Source organism: Choloepus didactylus, chromosome 1 (genome assembly GCF_015220235.1).
Source record: "Choloepus didactylus isolate mChoDid1 chromosome 1, mChoDid1.pri, whole genome shotgun sequence".
NCBI classification, from domain to species: Eukaryota; Metazoa; Chordata; class Mammalia; order Pilosa; family Megalonychidae; genus Choloepus; species Choloepus didactylus.
This window is the reverse complement of record NC_051307.1, coordinates 241,920,691-241,945,014: the sequence shown is the minus strand read 5'-3', so window position 1 is coordinate 241,945,014 and position 24,324 is coordinate 241,920,691. Positions and strand designations below refer to the sequence as shown.

Below are 24,324 nucleotides of genomic sequence, written 5' to 3'. Positions count from 1 at the left end.
TGGAAGACAGGGCCACGTGAGGAAAGGGTCTGGAGACATAAAAGGCCTGGCGCAGTCTTTCAGAATGGGTAGGACTTAAGCTAGCAGGCAGAGGTTGGAGGGGAAGCTGGCGCTGTTGTCATCAATTTGAAGCATGCTCCTTTGCAGGAGGAAGATCTTTGTCTCCAACTCCTGCAGACCTCTGTCTTGGGTCCCTTCCCTCAATGTTCACTCAGGGTGGAGCTCAGTGAGATTGAAGACTGACTGCTGAGGGTGGTGGGGAGAGAAAGAGGCCAGGGCTCAAAGGTCTGTAGGCAAGGGGAGCAGGAAGAGATGAAGGTGGGGCCAATACATTCCCTTCAGACCCTGGCTAGGAGCAGGCAGTTTTCATCTTTGTGACTTTTCATCCTACAATCTCTGCTTCCAAACATGCTCTGCTCGATGAATGACTAGACTCCCACCTTTGTTCCTGGCCTGGGATGCCACCCCTCTTTTTGCCACCAATACTGATTCTTCCTGTCCTTCAAGGCCCAGATCAGTGTTTTCCTCCTTTAGGAAGTTTTTCCCTAAGTAGGATCATAGACTCTGTAGTGCAACTCTCTCATTTATGGATTAGAAAACTGAGGCCCACCAGAGAGGGGAGGTGACTTATAGGCATGACCATCAAGAAGGCTATATCCCCAGCAGGCGAAGAGGAGGATTCCAAAGTCCACTTGGGCTCCTGACACCAATATTCTGGAAATACCACCAACTCCTGGCAGGGAACCTTTCCTTTCTCCCAGGAAGACTGGGCAGGAATATGTGTGGAAGATTCATACGGCCACTGGCTTTCCCTTTAATCGGGAAAAGGGAGTCAGCAAAGTTGTGTTAGAGGACCAAGCCGAGTAAAGTGTCTCCCAGGCTCAGACAGATGCTAAGCAGAATCTTCTGCATCCAGGAGACCTGGATTCTAGCCTAGTTTGAGACAGTAATTTTCTCTCTGGCCTTGGGTACACACTGATGGCCTCAGGCCTTAGTTTACTCATCTGAAAAATGAGCATGTTGGACCCAGTGATTCCCAAGGTCCAGCTTTCTGAGACCAAGAATGGTAAAATACAATACAAAACAAAACAAAAAAACACTACAGCCTTCCCCAGAGGAATGGCATTAGGCTAGGGTCCCACACACGCAGATATGGCATCTCTTACAACATGGTGTGGGTTGGCTGGTCAGATAGAAACAGTGACTCCCCACTGGTGGAGGTGTCTTGCTACACACATCCACTGATCTACCATCTGGTAACCTTGCCCTGGCCTAAGTAACTCTAATCCAAGTACAGTCGGGGCTGCCCACATAGTTCTCAAGCCAGCACCTTTAGCCTTGGGGGTTGTTTATCACTGAGCTACCCTTTGGGCTAAACGTACCTCGAAAATGTAGTCTTTCCCATCTTTGCCATGTACTGCTTTAACAGCACAGATGTCCAGGCCACCAAATATCTCAGAGCAGGTGTCCACCCACAGCTTGTACCTGGAGGGAACAGGAAGATGTCCTGAGACAAGGGCATTTCATGCTCGTCTTGCTGCCTCTGCCTCCCTCATCTCTCTCATCCCCTATCCTGTCCTCCATCCCTCCCTCCCTCCCTCCACCCCCAGCAAGCATATCCCCTTATTTACAGTGCCCCCTTTGCTCTCCATATCCTACCCATCTCTCCAGAGCAGGTCTTGCCTTCTCCAGGAGGCCTTCCTTGGCTGCTCCAGCCCACACCACTAACTACTCCTTTCTTATAACTCCTATTGTATGTGATCTTCATCTCCATAAAATTTAGCACATAACCCAGTCCTTTCTGATCTTTTTAACTGGCTGCTTGAGCCTTTGTGTTTTATCTGTCCTGTTAGCTCAGAGACTCCCTTTGGGCAGGGCTCATCTCTTCTAGTTCTTTGTCTATGAAAGCCTGCCTCCCTGGGCTGGGGACTCCTTTCACTTACCTGTCTGACATTGCAATCTGCTCCAGCATTGCAGAGCCAGTGTTCGTCTTCCAGTTCCCTGAGATAGACGTCCTCCTGCAACAAGGTCCCGCCAGGTCAGCAAAGGCATGAGCCACACCAGCAGGAGGAGGGCACAAAACCTCCCAGCATTTTAGCTCATCCCTGCGTTCCCCACCCACTTCTCTCACAGATAGCCTAGGTGGGGGCCTGTCTGTTCAGCTGCTGCCTCTGCTAAACCCCCACCTGCAAGGGTCCAGCCCAGACCACTCTGGCTTCATGAGCCTTCCCTGATCTTTTCAACCAGATGAGCTATTGCTCTCCTTAGAACTCCTACAGTACCTGCCTAAACCTTGCAACCCTACATCTACTTTTTACTTGAGTTACTTGAGCTAAGTCTTATATCCACAGGTTTTGTCAACCACTTGAGGGTATATATTGTGCCTTGCATTCCCAGTCACCCACCCACTGAGTGTCTGAGCTGAATCAGTATATACAAACTGAATTGCATTGATCCTGGGAACTCCTTTAGGGTTCTTGTGAATATCTCCCAATGGCTTCCTTACTGGATCACTCATTCATTCATTCATTCATTCAACAGTTAATTTCTGAGGGCCGACAGTATTAGCAGTGTGACTCTGGGCACATCAGTTAACCTCTTCTCTATCATTCCTGCCACATCCTCTGTCCATGAACATGTGTTGGGGTCAGTTAGTTTTGGACTAAATAGGAGGCAAATGAACTGGGTTTCCAGTTCTAGATTTGCTCTTGACTGGCTTGGTGACTCTGGGTGAATCATTTTAAAAAAAAAAGGGTTCTCATGAGGACCAACTGATACAGGCTTAAAGAAACTGTAAAGCACCCAAACTACATCTTTTTAATTACTAGTCTTCACCCAGATACAGTCAAGAGCAGAAAAGTCCTGCTCACACAGATGACAGAGCCCTTCATGTGCTGTCCCTGTCATTCCATACTGTTTGAAGTCTGGATGTGCTAATCTCCATTTAGCAGTTCTCAGGAATATGCTCCCCAGAGATGTGGTTTCAGACACTGGGATACCTAGATATACAGTTAGATTTTTTTAGAGCCCTAAGATGGTCCGGTGAGTTGACTGATGAGGGTAATAACAACTCCTCACCACATGTACAGTATTGACTGCTTTCCAGGGTTTTTCCTCACCAAACCGTGCACTAGAGTTTCATTGAAATCCTTTGTGCAAGCAGCCTGGGATTCGTGCCCCCACTTTTCAGACAAGGAAATTAAGACTCAGAAAGGTTAGGCGACTTGTCCAAGGTTGTATATCTAGTCAAAATAGATATGAGATAAAAATCCAGGTCTTCTGGCTCCCTCTATGTGATAAATTGTCCCCTACACCCCATCGCCAAGTTTGAAAACAAACAGCTTGAGTGGCCTGAAAAACCTGAGTAGAAACACAAAGACAGAATCATAATACAAATAGCGCTGTATTCACAACACGGGTGGTTTACAAATGTGTCCCTGTGACCAGACTGGGCTCCTCAAGGGCAGGGACAGAGAGTCACTCAATTCCATGTCCCCAGCACAAAGCCATGAAACATAATAGGGTCTTAGAGCTTTGAGTGAATAATAATAATGTCCCTTACATGTGGATGGCACTTTGAAGTTTACAAAGTCCCCCAAGACTTCACTTCAGACCCTTCTCTACCAAAGAAGACAGGGCATAGGACCCAAATCCAGACAGGCTGCCTAGGGGCAGAGGGGACACCGAGAGGTCACTCAATGATCGCTCACCTATCTCTCTAGACATCAGTCATCTGACCTCCTCCAAGGGCCCTACATTACTGCCTAATGACAGACGGGAACAGCACTTTCTCTCCACCATACACGGATGCTCTGGATTCTCCAGGGTGGGAGCTGGGGGAAAGGGGGAGACTCTCAAACCTTATCTTGGCTATTGCCAAGTCAATTCTTTCTTCTGAGAGCAAGGATATAAAAACTGTGGGGAAAAGGAGTGGTACAGAGAAGCTGAGAGGACCTAAAACATGCCCCTAAATAACTGACGGTCTCTTGTATATAAAGCTGCTCTGGTCACCGACTTGCATCAAGATTTGAGAATTCTCTTTTCTTAGGCTTCATTTTAAACTGTTTCTGGAAACTATGACCCTTAAAAGTTTAGTGTCTCCTTTTAAGGATCAAGACACTCTTGCTCCACTGCCATCATCAGTGAACATTTCTGTTTATTTAGGGGAATTTGAAGATGAAAAGCTAGTGTGGAGCAATAGGAACTCTCATTCATTGCTGGCAGGAATGCAAAATGGTACAGCCACTTTGAAAGAAAATGTGGCAATTTCTTACAAAGTTAAACATAGGCTTGTCATACTACCCAGCAATACTGCTCCCAGGTATTTACCCAAAGGAGTTGAAAACTTACATCCATACAAAGCCTGCACAATATGTTTAGAGCAGCTTTATTCATAATTGTCCTAAACTGGAAGCAACCAAGATGTCCTTCAATAGGCAAACAGATAAACTGCGGTACATTCATACCACGGGATACTACTCAGTGATAAAAGGAGATGAGCTATCAAGCTACAAAAAGACATGGAGGAATCTTAAATGCATATTGCTAACAGAAAGAAGCCAATCTGAAAAAGCTGCACACTATCTGATTTCAACCATCTGACATTCTGGAAAGGCAAAACTATAGAGGCAATAAAAAGATCAGTGGTTGCCAGGGGTATAGGGGGAAGGGGAGGGTTGAACAGGTGGAGCACAGGGGATTTTTAGGGCAGCAAAACTATTCTGTACGATACTGTGATGGTGGATGCATTATGCATTTGTCAAAACTCAAAGGACCGTACAACCCTAACACAAACTGGAGAGTTTAGCTAACAATAATGTAGCAATATTGGTTCATCAGTTATAACAACTGCACCACACTAATACCAGATATTACTAACAGGAGAAACTGTGGGGCTGGGGAGAAGCATATGGGAACTCTCTGTACTTTCTGCACCATTTTCCTGTAAACCTAAAACTGCTCTAAAAATAAAGTCTATTTTAAAAATTAAAATATAGGAAATCTGCTTTCCTAGATGCCTGAAAACAGCTATTCTTCTGCTTCTGTTAGCTAGTTTTTAGAATGGCCTTTTAAATCATCCTGTTTTACATTGTGCTTATATAATCTTAGAGTAATCCTGAATTCCTTTCTGAAGCAGGAAGTCTATAAACATAAAATTAGAAACTTTTAAAAATTAGGAATCTAGTCAATAAAGGTAAAAAGCAAACAAACCAACCAACCAACAAACAAAACCTTGCAAACTTTGGTTCTGTACAAGGGCTCTTCGGGGAATACCTATAATGTGTCTATCACATGTCTGCTGCTGTGCGAGGGTGCAGGCAAGACGAGACGGTTGCCAGAGCTTGGAGTCCAAAGGAGGAAGGTGACACTAATACCACATGTGTGTCAACGGCCAGAGGAGAGCAGAGGGTGTTCTGGGAAAGGAGCAAGGGAAGGGCTCCTAACTATAACGCCAGGGGTGGGGAGGGGAAAAAAAGGAAAGAAAAGCAGAAATGGGTGGGTAAGTCCATACTGTCGGCACCCCCTTTTAAAATGAACAAGTTAGGGTGCCCACTGCCTAGACACCCCTGAAGATGGGGAAAGGGATTAAGCGAGAGGAAGGAGTAGCAACAAACAAGATAAGATTTAATAATATATATATTTTTTTAGATGCTGGGGTGTTGGAAAAGCTGGAACGAGGTAAATGACATGGTGAAACTGTAACCTGTAACATTCTTTGAAATTTGCTCTAAAGTTACTCATTGAATTGTGTTTTGAAAGTCTTCACCTTTCTGTATATACCCTATATGGCATAATAAGGAAAGAACTCAAACTGTGTAACTCTAATCCATAACAATTTTTGAAACAACATATATAACTGCTTGTTGAGCTGTACATCGGAAGTTAACAGCTTTCTGTATGTATGTTATATTGTACAATAATGGAAATAGCTGACGTTGTGGAACTGTGACCCGTGACATTCTTTGAAATTTGCTCTCTACTTGTTAAATCGTACTTTGAAAGTTATCACTGCTATGTATGTATGTTAAAGTTCACAATACAAAAATGCATTTAAAAAAAAAAAAAAAGAAATGGGTGGGTAAAGGAAGGGAAGGCTGATCAATCTTGAAGTCTGCTGAAGTCCTGAGTGGCAAACAGCAAATTCATATATTAATAATGTTCTTTCTTTGTAAAGAAAATACGTCTTAAAAAAAAAAAAATGTGTGCATGTGTGTGGGAGTTACTTCCAAAATTGGAATTATAAAACTTCTGTATATCTATGTACATTAACGAAGGTCAGGCAGTCTTGAAATCTTTTCTTTTTCTACATTCTAATGGAAGACACCTTTAGCTTTCCATTCTGGCAAATGGATGTGGTCATGTGGAAAGTCACCTCCTTTCATAATCACGAGGCTTTTAATAATCTGAAGCATTTTCAGGGCTGTATATTTGCATCACATTTCTGTGCTTTGGCAGTCTGGTGAAGCCTATGGACCCCTTCCCAGATACATAAAGATATATATAAGATGTAGAAATGTATAAAATAAAGTACATAGGATCACAAAGGAACCCAAAGTACTTAAAATAATTGTCAAAATAGAGTTATCAAAATATTAAATAAATATGTGATTAGTAATCTGTGTGTTTCTTTGTAAATAACAGGATGTAGTATTGGGTCTAATGACTACCTTGATTTTGAAGTAGCAATGAGAGTAACTGATATTTGGAGATATCTATAACTCCATTATGATACAGAAATATCTATGATTGCCACTGGCGACCAAATCACATGTACTGCTACTGTATGTTCACAATTGAAGGGAATGCTACATTTCATTTAGAGATTAATGAAAATAAATCTTAATTTTTTTTCTCATCTAAGTTCACAGACTCCTTTCTTCAACTTAAAAGGAACCCAGGATAAGAATCTCTGACTTAAATGGCACCCTCTCTTTGTTATTTGCCCTTTGGGCCAGAGAAAAAACTGAGAACAGGTTGCTGCCTGGAGGCCTGGATTCTCCATTCTGGTGTAGGAGAAAATGGAGAGGATCTGCCCGGACCCCACCCCCACTCACATGTAAGCCTTGTAGTTGTTTCCTATCTTCTGCACCCGGATGTCATACTTGGCATCAATGAAAGGCTCTGCCGTGGCATAGGTCTGGGTGAGGGCCACCACGCTAGCAATGTCCTGGAAGTCATAGTGGTTTTCCACTTTGACCTAGTGTTAGAGCAAGGAGGAGGGGGAGAGAGGGAGACATACACACAGTGAGTGAGAAGTCACAAGAGCCCTGAGCCTCTATGCCCCTCAAGGTATTTCCAATCCAGGGGCAAACCTGGGCACCACATCTCCCTAGGAGGCCCCCTTCCACCAGCTTTCCTTCTCAGGGCTCAAGGGCTGCACCTGCTGCAAGGGATCCAAAGGACCAAACAGGTGGCCTGCACTCTGCTTGCAGGAAGCTTGGTCTGGCAACCCTCATGTTCCCATAAGGGCCCAAATCATCTTCTCCTTGGAAAGAATTCATCAGTAATGGAGGCAGACGAGCAGCCCTCAAACGTGCCCTCTGTAAAGTACCCTTCCTGGCCTCAACCCTCGAGTTCAGCAGGCCCCTCTGCCTTACCTTGCCCATGCCTGAGTGAGCATGGCCAATCTTCACCACCACGGGGAACGTGGGCAGTGTCAGCTGGAAAGAGAGGAGAAAGGAATGAATTGGTCAGAGTTTGCAGTTTCTCTGTGGAATTGCACAAATATTTTTCCTGCGAATACCCTTGGGAGGGCCCTTAAAGAATAGCCCAACCTACTTGCTTTACAAATGGAAAACAGGCTCTTAGAGTGACAGTGATTTACCTAAGATCACATAGCCTATTAGTGGTAGAGCTACAGGAACTCTGCTCTATATTTTTTAAACCTCGTTATTCAACCTTCTGGCCCTCAGCCAGAGAGAATTAAAAAATGCATCTCTGATTGGGTAAATTCTACTGTATGTAAATTATACCTCAATAAACCTGACTTTATGTCTCCTCCATTGCTTAGTGCTTGCCTCCCCTCTGCAAGTTTCCAGCTTTTCTGTACTGAACCTGACCCTTCTCTCCTTTTACACTCTTCACTGCTCATCAACACCCCAAACCAACCACCAAACACAGCTCACCAAACACAGCTCCGTATGCCAAGGGCTACTACCCAGCTTTGGGGTTGGAAGCGAGTTGATGTAAGAATTCAATATGTTTATCATTCAAAAGAGATCCTTAAGAGACTAACCTCTACCCTGAGGTATCCATATTTTAACAGAGAAGCAATAAAATCTGGAAAGGCATTAACCCAAAACCACCCTCCAAAGGCAGGATTTCAAGCTGTTACAAAATGGGGATGGAGGAAGCAGCATGGTAGAATGGAAGGACCACTCAGTTGGACACCGGGAGGTTCGTATTCCAGTCCTCTCTGCCACTAACTTTCTGCAAGATGTGAAGCCTCGGTCCTCAGATCTATCAAATGAGGATACTGGACTAGGTGCTTTAAAAAGTCCCTTCCAATAATACACAAGACTCTATCTTCTGTGGGGTTGTATGAAGAACCAACCTGTTCACCAAACCTCATCTTTCTCAGTTAGATTCAGCGCTCTTTCAATTACCTGCTTTTCAAACACACTACCACTAAAACAAAAAGATGCCCTCTGAAGGAAATGATGTTGAACCTGATGAAAAATCAGATTCCCATGGGAACCTAAGTGTGACCTTAGATACTGGGGGTATCTAAGGATCTTAGCATTCCTAGCCAAGGCCAACTGAGGCTGGTGGAAAGAAATCACTTAGTTCAACCCTACTTTATGGAGAAGAACTTAGGCTCAGAGAGGCAAATGTTGTGAAGACACCTAGTGACAGTGGGAATCAGAACCCAGCCTCATACCTTCCAGCCCAGCACAGTGTGGAAACATCCAGTGGGATAATTCCAGGTGTCCCTTTTTACTTGGTGCCTTGGAGCGCTATGCTCTGTCAAACAAAGTGAGTGAGGCTCTGGTCACAGTGACCCCATGCACCTTTGTTCTTTGTTTTCTAAGCTGCCCCACCTTCCACAAGCAGGACATGGTCTCAAGTGAGCAGCACTCGGAGATGGGAATTAGTGTAGCTTTAGATCTGGGGAGGGATTTGAAGTCCCAGCTTTGCCCCAAGTGATGGGATACCCCAGGTTCTGAGCCCCTACCATGAGCACTGACCCCAGACATCAGCAGAGTCTGAGGCTCTGGGTATGGGAAAGGGTTTCTAAAGCACTGGCTGCTTTCTCTGACATCCCTCCCCACCCCCCAGCGGACAGAGCCAAGACACACACACACCCCAACTTTCTCTGTCCTATTCCATTACTGTTTGCTGTTGCTTTGGAGCCTCATAAATAGGGCATTGAAAACACTTCCTGCAGCTGAAAGAAGCCCTGAGTAGCTTGTCTCTTTCCCAGTGTGCTGCTCAGCAAGAGGTCCGTCCTTCTCTGTCACTGTCTCTTTTGCCTGTTGTAATTCTGTCTGCCTCTCTCTGACTCTGCATGTCCCACTGTTTCTGTCTTTCCTCACTCTTGTTCCTTTTCCCTGAATCACAGTCCCTCTGTCTTTCTGCCCGTGACACCGTCCCCTCTCCCGATGCCTGCCTTTCTGGAAATAGATGGCTTAATTGCTCAGACAGGGAAATAGAGGCCAGGGTCCTCTCTCCTGGCTTTCCTCTTCATCTCACTGAGCCTGCCTGTCAGGAGGACTTCAGGTCCTGCAGCCGCGGGTGGCCTAGAGCCAGGGGCGGGCGGAGTCCATCCGGGCGGGACTGGCCCCAGGGCCACCCCATAAAGCCTGGGGCGAGGGGCGCGACGTTTCGAAGGGGCCCTGGAGGGGCTGCTGGATTCGACACTCCCCACAGGCTCTTCTGCGGTGTCATGCACCGAGGCCCCCGGACCGCGCCGGGCTGGGCGCTGTTGCTACGGTTGCTGGTTCTGCTGCGGCCCCCGGGGCTGGGCGAGACGTGCAGCTGCGCTCCCGCGCATCCCCAGCAGCACGTCTGCCACTCCGCGCTTGGTGAGTCAGGAGGCCGGCGAGGTGTGGGGTGGGAGGGTGGGCATTGGTATGGGTCCCAGCCGTGATCCGCAGGGAAAGAAAGGAGCTCGAATCCCATACTCGTTGCTTCCAGCTGGGGCTGATGGGTTGGGAAGGGCCGGGCACCATAGCAACCTTGTAAGCACAGAGCCTGGCTGGTTTGTGAGGAAATAAAGATCCGTAGGGATTCCCCTCCTCCACCATAGTGCAATCATAATGCACTCACAGTGTCATTGAAAAAAATTGTTACCAGAGCTATCCAGTATTATGCTTAACTACTAGATGAGAGAGAAAGGGGAGTGGAGGTGGGGGGCAGGTAACTTGCATTATAAACACCCTGTCTCAGTGTCCAGGCCTGTAACTGTGGTTGCCACCATGACCTCACCCGACACACACCTTTTGCCCTTTCTCTTCCCCTTGCCTGGAATGCATTTCCCCCAGACTCTTAAGTTCCTGGGAAACTCCTATTCATCCTTCAAGGCCTAATTCAGATATCCCTTCTTCTCTAAAGGCTTCCTCCCAATTACCTCCTTGGTGCTCCCACAGCCCCTCTAACATCTCTGTGCTCTTTCTATACTGTGCTGTCGTTCTATATAAGTGTGTTCTTCACTATATCAAGAATTGTGTATGATAGGGACCCCATTTTAATCATAGGGACCCCATTTTAATCATGTCTATGGACCTAGCAAGGCCAGGCACAGAGGATTGACTTCATAAACAGCTTTTGACTAAGTCCAAGAAATGGACTGCCTCGGTGCAGGGTCAGAACATTTATTAATTCAATAAACACTTACTAATATCAAATCTGGGCAGGCTCTGGTTGAGGCCGTGGGCTACTAGAGAAACTGTGCACTTACAGTCCTCAAGGGGCTCATTCTCTCTCCTCTACTCCGATTCCTGCCTCCACCCACTGCAACCCAGGGCTATGGAGAACTAGAGCTCTCAATGCCAACGGGCTCCACTCAGCAGGTGAACTCACTGCCCTCCCCCTTACATGGGACATGACTCCCAGGGGTGTGAATCCCCCTGGCAACACAGGACACGACTCCTGGGGATGAGCCTGGACCCGGCACTGTGAGATTGAGAAAATCTTCTTGACCAAAAGGGGGAAGAGAAATGAAACAAAGTTTCAGTGGCTGAGAGATTTCAAACGGAGTCAAGAGATCATTCTGGAGGGCATTCTTACGTGCTCTATAGATACCCCTTTTTAGTCTTTAGAGTGTTGGAATGGCTAGAGGGAAATACTTGAAGCTGTCGAACTGCAACCCAGTAGCCTTGATTCTTGAAGATGATTGCATAACTATGTAGCTTACACAGTAAGACTGTGTGATTGTGAAAATCTTGTGGCTCACACTCCCTTTATCCAGTGTATGGACAGATGAGTAGAAAAATGGGGACAAAAATTAAATGAAAAATAGGGTGGGATGGGGGGGTGGGATGTTTTAGGTGTTCTTTTTTACTTTTATGTTTATTTCTTTAAAAGTTTCAAAAATTGATTGTGGTGATGAATGCACAACTATATGATGGTACTGTGAACAACTGAGCGTACACTGTGGCTGACTGTAGGGTATATGAATATATCTCAATAAAACGGTATTAAAAAAATGAATGGGCTCAAAAAGGCAGAAAAAGCATAGCAGTTGTAGGACTTCTTAGTAGGAGCAGCAACTATAGAGAAGAGTGCCAGGTCTCACTCTCACACACATTCCTCCTCTTCATAACCCAACACCACCTAAACCAACAGTCCCGCTACAAAATCCTCTGGGGCCCCCAGAATCATCCAGAACCCAGATGGATTGTTCCCACAGGTTGCCGCAGATTCCTTCTTTTCTCTTCCTATGCAGTGATCCGGGCCAAAATCTCCAGTGAGAAGGTAGTTCCTGCCAGTGTAGACCCTGCTGACACCCAAAAAATGATCCGGTATGAAATCAAACAGATAAAGGTACATGGGGGCAGGTCAAGGCATTTACCCCCTTGGGCTGTTGGAGGGAGTGGGGTCTGTGTTCTGGGAGGGGTGGGGCTGGTAGGTTTCAGGCTGCCTGCCTCAGCAGTCCTTGATATACATGCTAAAGTAGAAATGGATGAGATGCAGAAGCAGCACTCACAAAACCCGAGTGACACTGTAGGACAGGGCCCCAGTGTCCATCTAGTCCCACAGCTGTCTGTGCAACGGGGTCCTGGAGGCACCTCCCCTCTCAGTGGAATAACCCAAGGCTTAGATTTTCCAGAGAGAAGTGACCTAGCTGGGCCATCTGTGTGCACCAAATCCTGCTGGCCTTTTTCTTAAATTTTTAGACTGAGAAATAAGAAATTTTTGCCTGTAAAGAAATAAAGTACAAGTACCAACCAAATATTGCCTTTTTTTTTTTTTTTTTATAATTACCTTTCAGATGTTTAAAGGGTTTGAGAAAGTCAAGGATGTTCAGTATATCTATACACCTTTTGATTCCTCCCTCTGTGGTGTGAAACTAGAAGCCAACAGCCAGAAACAGTATCTCTTGACTGGTAAGTTAAAGACCTGCCCTGGGCATAGCAGATTCTGTCTTGATGAAGGCAGGCCCCTTCCCTGGGCAGCAGGCTGAGCCAGGCAGCATTTGCTTAGGCATAAAACAGAGCTGTGTAGTGAGAGGCAGGTTTCTGGCTGTGGGGCATCCTTTGAGTTGGGAGAAGCCCTGGTTACCCCCCTTTCAATACGAATCCTCACTACAGGGAACGTGGCCACTGCTTCAACTAAGGACAATTTCCTCTCCTAGCCTAGTGCAGCTGGTTCCATTTTCAGACAGTTTTCATTGCTATACATTTTTTGGTATCTTGAGGCAAAATGTGCCCCTCTCAAACTGTCCTTGGTGGCTGCCCTCTGCCTCATGATGGCCCTTTGGAGATCTCGGGGCAATAGCCATATCCACCCTTGCTCCAGGTCTGCTCTTCTCCAAGATGAATTCTTTCTGTGAGCCTTGGTTCCCAGACTCCTTCCCACCCTGGCCACCTTCTCAAATTGTCTATGGCCTGTCCCTGTTCTCCTATCATGGGATATCCAGAACTGGACACATCAGGCCTTAGCCTCACAGAGTGAATGAGGATTGTAAGTGTGCAGACACCTGCACATTATGGTTACCGTAGCCTGTGATGGCGTCAGCTTTGGACAGGTACATCAGGTCACACTCTTGGCTCATAGTGTGTGTGTGTTTAATTCACCCCCAAGACTTCTTTAGGGGTTCAGAAAAGCATAGCTCCAAAGAGGAGCTACCTCCATGAACTTGGGCCCAGGCAAGGTCTCTTCCATACCACATTGGTTGGGACAGAACAGATGATGAGCCACACAACCACAGGCAAGAGTATGACTCCATAAGTGAATGAATGCAACACTAAATTATTTGGACTTCAGGGAAAGGAATTATTTTTGTGGTTGTGAATGATTAGGGAAGGCTTCATCGTATAAGTGGGTTCTTAAGTGACCCTAAAGCTTGAAAAAGATTTAGAAAGAGAGGGAGAGGAAAAGAAAAAGCAGAGCAAGTGGGAGAGATGTGGAGAAATTCCCCTATCCATCCATCCACCCATCCAGCAATGAAGGAGCACCCACTTGATGCCAGGCCTTGGGCAGGAGAGTGGAGATTCAGTAGTAAGTCTCAGGCTTCAAAGAGTTCTCAGTCTGGACATGGCTTTTGGGGAGTCATAGGCATGGGACGCCAGAATGGTAAGTGCTCCCCAGTCTACGGATGTGGGGAGCTGCTGGTTGGGAGAGGCAGAGGCAGGGCATGCCACTGAGCCCTAAGGTCCTAGGCCTGGTAGACCAGGCCTTTCCAATCTCTGTCACCCCACCTCCTTCCTAAGCACCTATCCTCTGTGTGTCTAGCTCTCTGCAAGGCACTGAGATATATCGGGAAACAGGAAACATGGTCTTTGCCCTCAAGGAGGTCAAGGTCTAACAGCAGGTGGGGATAGGGATGTAAATTACAAAACGCAAGCCTACTGAGAAATCACTGGTGGTGCCCATGCCCTTCAGGAGAAGGTGCAAGCTCCTTTGCCTGATGTTGAAAGCCCTTTGTGACCTGAACACTGCTGACCTCTCTAGCTTCTCTCCTTCCACTTGTCAGTGACAGTTTCCACCTGTGCTCTTACCCCAGAGCCGAACTAAACTATATGCAGTTGTATAAGTATTCTGCTCAGCTCTGCTTCTCTGTGTTTGCATAGGAGAGTCCAAGTGCCCAGAAGTCCTTTTCCCCAACTTGTCTGCCAGGAGAACTACTCATCCCTTCAAGTCCCAACTCAAACATCATCTTCTCTTTGACACTTTCCTTGCCCACCACCCCTTCCATAGATGGAGATAATTGTGCCTTCCATTGTTCTTAATACTAGACCTTATATATAATCACACAGTAGTGTAATTTTTGCCAACTTATCTATCCTATTGGTTTTTAAGCTCCTTGGGGGCAGAGATCCTGTCATATTTATTTCTGTATTGCTGGTACCAGGTCATAGTAGTTGCTCAGTGAGTAAACAAGTAAGCTACTAAAGTTCTAAGAGACGTATAGCTTAGAGTGCTCAGGGACGGCTTTGAGGACGAGGTGGTCCTTGAAAGATGGGAAGGAGTTTGATAAGAAGGGGGGAATTCCTATGGGGTAGGGGAAAGATGTCATGATAGGTCACACTGGGCAGGAAACTGGCCTGTGTAGATATTGGAAAGGAGAAGGGACCTATTATGTATTAAGCATCTTCTGTAGATCTAGAGCTGTGCTTGGAAGTTTACAGACATTCTCTCATTTAATCCTCACAAGAACCTTATTATTTTCATCTTCCAGCTGAGAGGTTATGTGACTTTCTGAAGGTCACACAGCTAGTAAATGATTGAAAAGAAGGAGGTCCCACCCAGAGTCTGACTTCAAAGCCCATGCTCTTCTCTTGTGCCATGCTAAAGGAAAAGGACTTGGACTTGATCTGAATACCAGATCCCACAATTCTCCCTTGTGCAAGCATAATCTGTTACTTTCCTTGATTCAGATTATAGAGGTTTGCCTGGTCCCTTCACTGAGCCCCATGACACCACTGCCACCAAAAAGCCATTGGAGAGGCTGCAATTCTGGGCTCTTCCAGGACCTGGGTCCCTGGAGCTCCAGGATCAGCCTGAGCCTCATACTCAGCTCTCTTCCATCTCCCTCTGAAGGTCAGGTCCTTAATGATGGAAAAGTCTTCATCCATCTGTGCAACTACATCGAGCCCTGGGAAAATCTATCCTTGTTGCAGAGGGAAAGTCTGAATCATCACTACCATCTGAACTGTGGCTGCCAGGTAATGGATTGTTCATTCCAAGGCCCCTTGGTGGTGATGGGGTAGGGTGGGGGTGTCTTGAGCCTTGCTGCGTTACCCATCATGCGTTCCTTCATGCATGCATGCATTCACTCACTCACTGTACATCTACTGGAAATTTGCCATGGATCAGGCACTGTATGAAGTTGGGGAAGAGAAAGCAAGATGGCTCAGAGTCCCTGATCTAAAGGTACTTAATTTTGGCTGGGAAGGCAGACATCACACAGCTGCCATTTAAAGAGTATCTACTCTTTGCCAGGCCCTGAAATGGTCACTTTATTAAAAAATTAATTTAGTCTTTATAGCAAATTTATGAGGAAATAAGATTCCCATTTTAAGGTGAAGAAATTAGAGCTCTGGAAAGTGAAGTAACTTGTTCAAGGTCGGTGGTAGATTGAGGACTCTTAGCTCTGCCTGACTCCAGAGATACCATTAAAGAGGTGATGTTGTATGTGGGGAGCACTGTGGAAGGAGAAAACCAGGGCAGTCTGGGGACTAGGGAAGACTTCACAAGGTCGGGAGGGGGCATTTGATATGGGCTGTAAGGATGTGGAAGGAGTCTGGAAGACAGTAATGAAAGAAGAAGTACCTCACCAGTGGAGATGTCCTTCTCACTGTGATGTTGTGTGCCCATGACTCTAGATCACCACCTGCTACACAGTGCCCTGTACCATCTCGGCCCCCAACGAGTGCCTCTGGACAGACTGGTTGTTGGAGCGGAAGCTCTACGGGTACCAGGCCCAGCATTATGTCTGCATGAAGCATGTTGATGGTACCTGCAGCTGGTACCGGGGCCACCTGCCCCTCCGGAAGGAGTTTGTTGACATCATCCTGCCGTAATAGGGACCAGTGACCACCACATCCCTTCAAGAGTCCTGAAGACAAAGCTAGTTCTCCTTCCCTGCAGAGCTGTGATCATCACTACCTGCCTGACCGCTGACAGCCAATGGGAAGAATCAGGTGGACGGCAGGCCAGGGTTAGGGCAGGGATGCGGCACTTCACAGCTTATGTCTAAGACCCCAGCCCAGAACCTGTCAGGGGCTAGGGAAGGTACAGTGACCTTTCTGTCCTGCCATCAGCCCTTCTCCCTTGCTTCCCAAACCCCATTATTCTAGCTTATACCTGTCACTGAGAGATTTCCCTTGATCCTGGCTCAGTTCATTTGCCAAAACCAAAACTATTTGCTTTTCTCCCCAGGAAAGTGTGTTTTCCTTTATCTTATCTGATAGAGGAGAAATGATGACTATTACACATATGAGAAGGTGTCGCTTTGTGATGTACAAAATCAGAGGGTGGGTTGACAGTATCATAAACAGACTGATTTGGGGGAATGGAAAAATGACCTACTATGGCTGTGTATCCTCTACCTCTCCTGCCTCAACTCATCCTTATCCTCTGATATACTTGCATCTGTTTGGGGGAGGGATTCCAGGGGGCACAGAGTCACTCAGTGTGAGATGTAGAAGGGTCTAACCTCCCTCCCCATGCCAGAACCCCTTTACTCCATTCCTGGTACACCCAATTAGCACACCTCTCCAGACAAGAATAGACTTAGATATTGTCTCTCCAGGTTAACTATCCCCAGTGCCCTCAACTGATGCTCCTAAGGCTTCCTTCTCCACATTTAGAAAGTCCTTCTCTACTAGATGACTAATGTCTTTGTTCCCACTTTAAAGCCTTCTTTAATCCAAAAAAGCGTTTACCTTGTAGAAATGACATCACCCCTTCATCAGTTTTTGTAACTTCAGAGATATATTCTGAGTTCTTTTCAGGGCAAATTTCGGGATGGGGGGTAAGTGAGAAATAACACAAAGGCCCTTGGGGGAATAGGATGGTACAAGGGGAATATTCTTTGCAATTGTTGCAATTTTTTTCAGTGACCAGCCCTTTCTAGATGGTGCAGTGGGAAAAAGCCAGGTTTGATCCCCCAGAGTCTCCTTCATCCTTCAGCTCAGCACTCTTCCCGCTGTGACTTGGACTCACTGATATCTCAAAGCAGAGGCTCCTCAAGGTTCCTCAGCCTCTGCAAGGCTTCCTGGCTTGCTCTGAAAAGGAAAGCCCTGATGTTGGCCTCAAGACAGGGGCTTAAAATTCCAGAGCCTCCCCCTGGGGAAACTCTGGCAAAGATGGAGATGTTTCTTTTAAAGGCCAAGGTTCCATCTGTGGTTTGCTAATGAACAGGGCCATGCACAGTGTGCCAGAAGAAGGCTCTTGATTCACAGAAATGGTGCAAATGAAGATCCCTTTTGGAGAAGGGTGTGGGAGGAGAAAAACATGATATCTGGCCCACTTGGAACACTATAGCAGAGTCTCCATTGGTGGGTTAAGCAGGATCATTGATTGACCACACAGGCATGGATGGGCACAGGGAGGAAGAAGGGAGTTTGAGTTCCAGGATGCTATGGAGAACACACGTTAGCAATAGCCTCCTTACCAACCAACCATCCCATCTCTCTGCTCTCCCTCTGACATCCTAGGATGGCCTCAGAGAAAGCATAGTGTTAATCGCAGTGTTCTCACAATTCTGAGGACACCCAGGGAATGGAAAAGTCTGGTAAATAATAACAGGAACAACAACTTACATCTAAGGAATGCTTCATATTTTTCTAGGAGGCTCTTGCTTAAATTTTGTAAGCACAATATTAGATACCCTGGTTGGGGAGAATCATGCTGACATGACTCTCTTATTGGGAAACTAATACACAATGAGGGAATATAACTTGTCCAAGGACATATGGCAGACCTAGCACTAGAGCCCCAAACAGTGGGATCTTCTGAGTGTTGGTCTGTGGATTTGTTACTCTCTCTGCTCGATAAACTGCCCTTGTTTCTGCTCTTCCCTCTTCTGTCTCCTGATTTGGAAGACAGGGGGTTGTTAGCTAAAATACAGCCACTCCAGTCCCACAAAGCAGCTCCACAGTCTGACCCCAACAGAATCTTCAGTATTGAGATGCTGAGGCCCTCATCAGAGCCCCGTGGTCACTGTAGCTAAGCTCAGCAGAGAGACCAAAGGACCCACTCAGCCACCTACCATCTCTTTGTGGTTGGGGTAGTATGTCTGTTCAATGAGTGGGAACTTCTCTCCTCCCAGTGTCTTATAGATGGCCACCAGCTGGGCAAACTGCAAAAGAGAAGCGAATGTTTCAGCTTATTATCTAAGACAACTTACGGAACAGACAGACAAAATAGTGATCCATTAAACAAATACTTATTGAGCATTTTCTCTGCTGAGCACTTTGAAGATATAAAAGAGGTGTACAATCTCTATCTTCAAGGAACATATGGCTTACTTGGGGAAGGAAAAGTGAACTAACATTCATTGAGCACCTATTCAAATTTAATGGTGTATCATTTAATCCTCATATCAAATTGATGAACAAGATACTTTATCATCTTCATTTTATATATGAGGCTCAGAGAAGGTAGGTAACTTGCCTAAAGTCACAGAGCTGCAAAGAGGTGAAGCTGGGATTGAAATGTGAGTCTCTTTAACTCTAAGCACCTGCATCCCTGAGAGATGGCAAGAGATGAAGCTGAATAGGATGAGTGATGTGAGTCCAAGCCACGGAAGCTCAAATGCCAGGCAAAGGGATTGTAACTTTTCCCTGTAGGCAGAATGGAGTCATCAGAGTTTGAGCAGGGAGTGTCATGAGTGGAGGAGCTGTTCTTCAGGAAGATATAGATAGTCATGATTTGCAGGATAGACAGACCGCTGTATTTCTGGGACTTAGTACTTATCCAAGGACTGAACTTATTGGACCCTTTACCTATGAGAAATTGGAAAAGCTCCATGGAGAAGAGGTGAAGTGTGCATTCTTAGTGTCAGGGTTAAAAGTCTTTGGCAAACATCTAGTGTGTGCCACTCCCCACTTCCTCCTATTCACATTTTGTGAGTGAAGAAACTGAGGCCCAGAGAGGTTACTTACCCAAGGTCAACAGTAGTTGACCCAAATTCATCACCAAGCCCTTTCATTCCCAATCCTTAACTCTCCCTACTCCTTCAAGTACCTGCCTTTCAGGCTCTAAAGAGACCATGTTCTTCCCATAGGAAACATCTAGGACTTTCTGGCTCAGTCCATTCACCAGCACAGCCACATAGCCATCCCTGGTGCCTGGGCAGCCGGGGGAATCTTCTCTATGGTGCTACTGGATTGGTTCACACTCTAAGCCACCTAAGTCTTAAACTGCTACAAGGAAAAGTTGCCAGGTCAAACCTGCATTCCATTCATTAAAGAAAGGAAAGCTAGAACATTTTTCACAGGCTTACGTCCTATTCTCCATAAGGCACGTTGGCACGTGAGCTGGTGGTGGATAGCGGAGTAGAGTAGTAAAAACTCATAGTTAGAAAACTGGAGTCTTCTGGTTCTTGTTCTGCTTATAACTTGTTAGGGGTCCTTGGCAAATAATTTCCCCTCTCCAGACCTTATTTTCATCATATATAAAATGAGGGAGTTGGAATTTGATTGGCTTGTCTACCTTTATACAATGAAGAACATCCTTTTACTAGATTTCCTCCCAAACTCCATTATCAAATTGCAGTCTAAGTGATGCTCTGTTGTGATTCTTTATATAAGTAATGATATAATTTTATTATTTTTGAAATGCTGGAAGACAATGGAATTCCTGAGTCACTGCTTTTAGTGACACAGTTGGTGACTCGAGATCTCTAAGACGTCCTCAGGACTGAAAGTATGACCAGTGCACTCTCACATCCCTAAGATTTTCTTGCTGGAAGAGCCTTTAGATAGTCTCTAGATCCGTCCTCTTACTTTACGGTGAGGAGACTGAGGCCAGAGAAGCATGGGAAAAGGTGGGCTCCCAGATCACACACGGAGTTGGGGCTCAGTCGGGACAGCACCCAGGTTTCTTTTCTCTTTGTCCAGCACATTCTCCATTGTATCTGCTGTCCTTGCCATTCTTTGGTTCTTCAACTTACTTTGACGGAAAAGATCAACTGTTCAGACCTTCCTTGCCTTCTCCAATTCTCCCCACCACCTCATCTGACCCACCTAAGCCTGGGTGGACTCCTGCTCTGCCTCTGGATATGTGTCTTGCCTCTCAAGGCTCTCCAGCATCCACAGAGTGCTGGCGCCAGATCTGCCTAACAATCTCTGCCCTGCCGCAGCCCACGCCCTGGCATGCCACCCTGGCATGGCACCAAGGCATGTGGGGTCCTATCTTCCTATTGTGTGGGAGAGTTACACAGACCTCACACGGATGCCAGAAAGGCCCACGGCTGACTCCCAGAGCCCTGGGACAGCCAAGGCTAAGATGGCAGCTAGCTCCCAGGTGCCAGCTGGGGCCATGGGAGCTCAACCCACCCACCACCACTTGATCTCCGGCAGTCCTTATCTACTCAAGGTACTGGGCTTGGCCTCTAATCCCTGCCACCCTGGAAAGTTAATATCTAAGTCACAGGTACACAATTACTAATTAAATAAGTACAGTATCTGATAAGGACTATCTTCTCTATGCATAGACAAAAGAATGAATTTGGGAGCTGGCGTTAGTGATGACAATGAATAAGAGGAACATATATTGGTTACAACCACCCATCCAATGAATCAGGAGAGACTTCTTGGAAGAAATAGGATTTTAAGATCAGTTTGAATGATATGTTATCCTTACTCCTCCTGGGAATAAACGCTCTAATTCAACTCTGGTGCATTCGTCTCCAAAAGAACCAGAAAGAGTAACAGTAGGAGTGGAATTTCAGATAAATTTACAGCATTAAGGGGTGGTGGCGCTCTTGCTTTCTCTGGAATATTGCTTTCATTGACATTCTATTTCTGCCTCTGAAATTCCTAATGTGCCTGCCTTGATCAATTTCAGAGATAGCTAGATGTGCTCAGAGTCAGAGTGATGCAAGGTAGGGCCTTTTCCAATCTAACTGAGGCCTCTTTTCACACCATGAGCAGTCACGGTAAAGAAATTTAGACAACATGTGCCAAAGCCCCCTTCCCAGAGGAACCCACCACTCACTCTACAATTTTGTACATTCCCATGAACAGGCAGAGAACAATACGTAAAAATGCCGTTAGTGTGGTAACTGCTTAGTGACTCCGAAGGAAGAATCGGGTGTCCAGGGAGCCCTACCGTTCTCATGCAGCGCCAGAGGCAATGTGCTGGGATTGCGAATGAACGAGAGCGTGAACCCTCACCAGATCTCAGGAGTGGCAAAGCTCTAAGCACAGACTCTCCCGGATCCTCCCCTCCCTGGCCTTGGGCCCAGTTCACAAACAGAAATCAGAGAACAAGTTTCTTTCAGAGATCCTCAATACTAGGGGACCGTAACAACCAGGCTGGCAAACTGGTGGTAGACATAGCAGGATCTGAAGGTCTTGGCAGGGTGGCAGGTACTACCATGATTCCCAGTTTATAGACAAAGAAATGGAGGGAAAGAGAGGTATAGTCATTGGACTAGTAAGTAACGAAACCATCCAGAAAAGGCTGATAATAGTAGTTGTGTGTCTAGAAGGGGGCCAAATTCTGACAGGTATTGGGGGAAAGGGGAGGTAGGGCGCATGTGCAGTAGGGAAGGCGATGTTACTAAGGAGAAAGGGAAGAGCCCTAGGAAAGAACTTGGTGAAGGCCTCACATGTGTTCTTCTCTGATTAGCAACATGTTCAAATCACACAATTCTTCCAGCTTTGTTTCTGGAGAACTGCAGGGTTCCAGGTGCCTCAGGCACAGAGGGAAAGGCTGAGCAAGGGAAGCTCTGGAACCCAACCCTCTCTTCCTTAGCCAAAGCAGCTCCCAGATCTTTTGACTCCTTGTCCATGGTCTTTCTCTTACACTGAGAGGTCTTCCTGGCTTCTGAGGGAACAGGAAAGCTGTTAGTTCAGGTGTCAGCAAGAACAACAAAAAGATCAAGAGCGGAGCAGATGAATTCATTTGGTTAAAAAATACTCCCTGCAGCTCCCTGAACGGTGGAGAGGCTTGAGTTTCGGGAATGTCACAATTCGCCACCGATGTTGTGAACCTTAGCAAGCCAGCGAGTGTAGGAGCTAACATTTGATTTTTGAAAAACAAGATCATGAGGATGTGATTAGGGGCAGGGATTTCCTTTGGAGAGGGCCAGCCTGGAGCAGTGGAGTTATAGGAGCTGGATCTCTGCAGCTTTCAGAGGGGATGCCAGAGTACCCCAGAAGCCCTCAGAGGCCACTCTCTCCCCTGACCCCACTCTTCCCTCTCTCCCTAAAAGTTTCTACTCCCTCAGAGATTTCCAGACTAGAAAAGGAACAGAAAACCAGACCATCTTCTTCCTTACACGTTAAGCCATTCCAGATGAGAGGCAGTGTGATCTAGAGAAATCCTGGCTCTGTAAATTTGGCAAGTTACTTAACCCTTTTTGGGTCCCATCTCTCTGTAAACAGTCCCATTTCTCTCTGACATGATAATAATAATATCTTCCTTGTAAGGATATTGTGAGGATTAAATGAAATTAATGTAGAAAAGCGCAGAAGTTGGCACCATATAGTAAGTGGTTTAATGCTCGTTACTTTACTTTTCACATCTTACCATGGAGCAGTGGGATCTGATGATCGCCATGCTCACTTCCAGCTCATACAGGTGTCTGATGCATATATGTAAGTGGATAAATCTCATTTTAAGGTAGTTGAAACACATGGTAGGACTTTCTGTCACTAACACCCCTCCGAGCTGGATCATTCCCTCGGTCCCCACTAGCCTCAGGCCCTTCCAATAGCTGACCATTCTAAGAGGCAAGAAACAAGCACTTTTATTGCTGCAGCTCATAGATGAGGGCAGAACCTACAGACCTATAAGGGCTTCTTCAGAAATCTTTGTGGTTAAGCCAAAGGTCCACACTGCAGTAAAGGCTGCCCAGCTGTGATGCATTTTAATGTGACATTGTACTATCATACCCTGTGTCCCAGCTGACATGCCTCTTAGATCCTCTCAGCTCGTACCTCCTGCATCTTCGTTACCACAGAGCTGGTAATCCTCCTAGCGGCTTGGGAGATGCAGGGTCTTTTACCTGGAGGAAAGGAGGGGCTCACTCACCACCCAAGGCTTGTCACAGAAGTTGTAAATGGATTCCAGTGAATTAATGCTGGGGAGGCCTGCATACTGCATGCCAATGATCAGGTGGCGGAAGTCCTCATTCTCTGCCATGCCAAATGCATGCTGGCGGATGAGCACAAAGTCTGGCCGGAAGGACCTGGTCAGAAAGTGGAGGCAGGTTTGCTGTTAACCTCAGGCCATGTATCATATCTCAAGCTGTACATCATCTTGTCTCTCATTTCCAAAGTCCAAGACATAGAAGGGGTCTTAGAGACAACCTAGTCCAAGCCCCTCATCTTACTGGTACTCCTTCATGGACTGGGAAATGAGGTATTATGGTCAGACTGTACTTCCCCAAGCAGATGAGAAGAACCGATTTCTGAAATTCCTTCATCCCTCTGGGTTAAGCATTGTCTTTTTCTAAGGTATAAATATACTCAAGAGGTGAGAAACACTTCTTCCACCTTAAGTGAAAAAGAATTCTCCCTGTCCTCATGGGGCAGTCTGAGAGCCTGAACCCCGCTGCAGCTCCAGAGCTGGTACTCACAGTAGGTCCCAACAGACTTTGAAGACAACATACTTGGCTGACTTCACTGCCTGCCACTGAAATTCCTGATCTCAGTGTCCTGTTCTGACCCCTTAAAGCTGATCCTTAAAATAGGCAATGCCCTCATCAGGCCCCTAGGAGAGCAAGGAGCCAGGCTGGCTGAGAACAGATGCCAGACTTCCCAATGTTACTCTTCCAAAGCGGACGCTAGGGAGGGATGCAAATATTTTTCACACAACTGAGGTTGAGCAATGGCTACAGGAAACACTGAGTACAGAATGTTCCCATACGTGGGAAATCTTACATTTCACCTCTAGCCAGCAAAGTTCCTTGCAGCTGCTCCATGGGACCAGAGCTCCTGTGTTTGTGCCCCAACTTCAGAGAAACCCCACCTTCCCAGAGAA

General features: G+C 46.3%; 2 protein-coding genes across 2 annotated transcripts in view; one reads left to right on the top strand and one right to left on the bottom strand.

The window, feature by feature from the left end:
• The window catches only part of SYN2 (synapsin II), a 169,533-nt gene that overhangs the window by 24,209 nt on the left and 121,000 nt on the right, over positions 1-24,324 (bottom strand). The window contains exons 4-9 of the mRNA XM_037802165.1: positions 23,374-23,530; positions 18,380-18,469; positions 7,599-7,661; positions 7,056-7,198; positions 1,944-2,018; positions 1,383-1,485 (exon numbers count right to left, since the gene is read on the bottom strand). Of these exons, the coding sequence (XP_037658093.1) occupies positions 1,383-1,485; positions 1,944-2,018; positions 7,056-7,198; positions 7,599-7,661; positions 18,380-18,469; positions 23,374-23,530 (631 nt within the window). The remainder of the gene's footprint in view (positions 1-1,382; positions 1,486-1,943; positions 2,019-7,055; positions 7,199-7,598; positions 7,662-18,379; positions 18,470-23,373; positions 23,531-24,324) is intronic.
• Positions 9,470-16,613, top strand: TIMP4 (TIMP metallopeptidase inhibitor 4). The gene is made up of 5 exons (XM_037802172.1): positions 9,470-10,025; positions 11,888-11,985; positions 12,434-12,548; positions 15,205-15,329; positions 15,990-16,613. The coding sequence occupies exons 1-5, from the start codon at positions 9,509-9,511 to the stop codon at positions 16,185-16,187; spliced, it is 1,053 nt and encodes a 350-aa protein (XP_037658100.1). The 5' UTR covers positions 9,470-9,508; the 3' UTR covers positions 16,188-16,613.

What these genes read in the sequence shown, in the direction of transcription:
- TIMP4 (XM_037802172.1), top strand. Translation starts at nt 9,509, where the DNA reads ATGTCCCACTGTTTCTGTCTTTCCTCACTCTTGTTCCTTTTCCCTGAA. An exon ending in CGTCTGCCACTCCGCGCTTG is followed by an intron (nt 10,026 to 11,887) that starts GTGAGTCAGGAG and finishes CTTCCTATGCAG; the next exon opens with TGATCCGGGCCAAAATCTCC. An exon ending in ATCTGAACTGTGGCTGCCAG is followed by an intron (nt 15,330 to 15,989) that starts GTAATGGATTGT and finishes CCATGACTCTAG; the next exon opens with ATCACCACCTGCTACACAGT.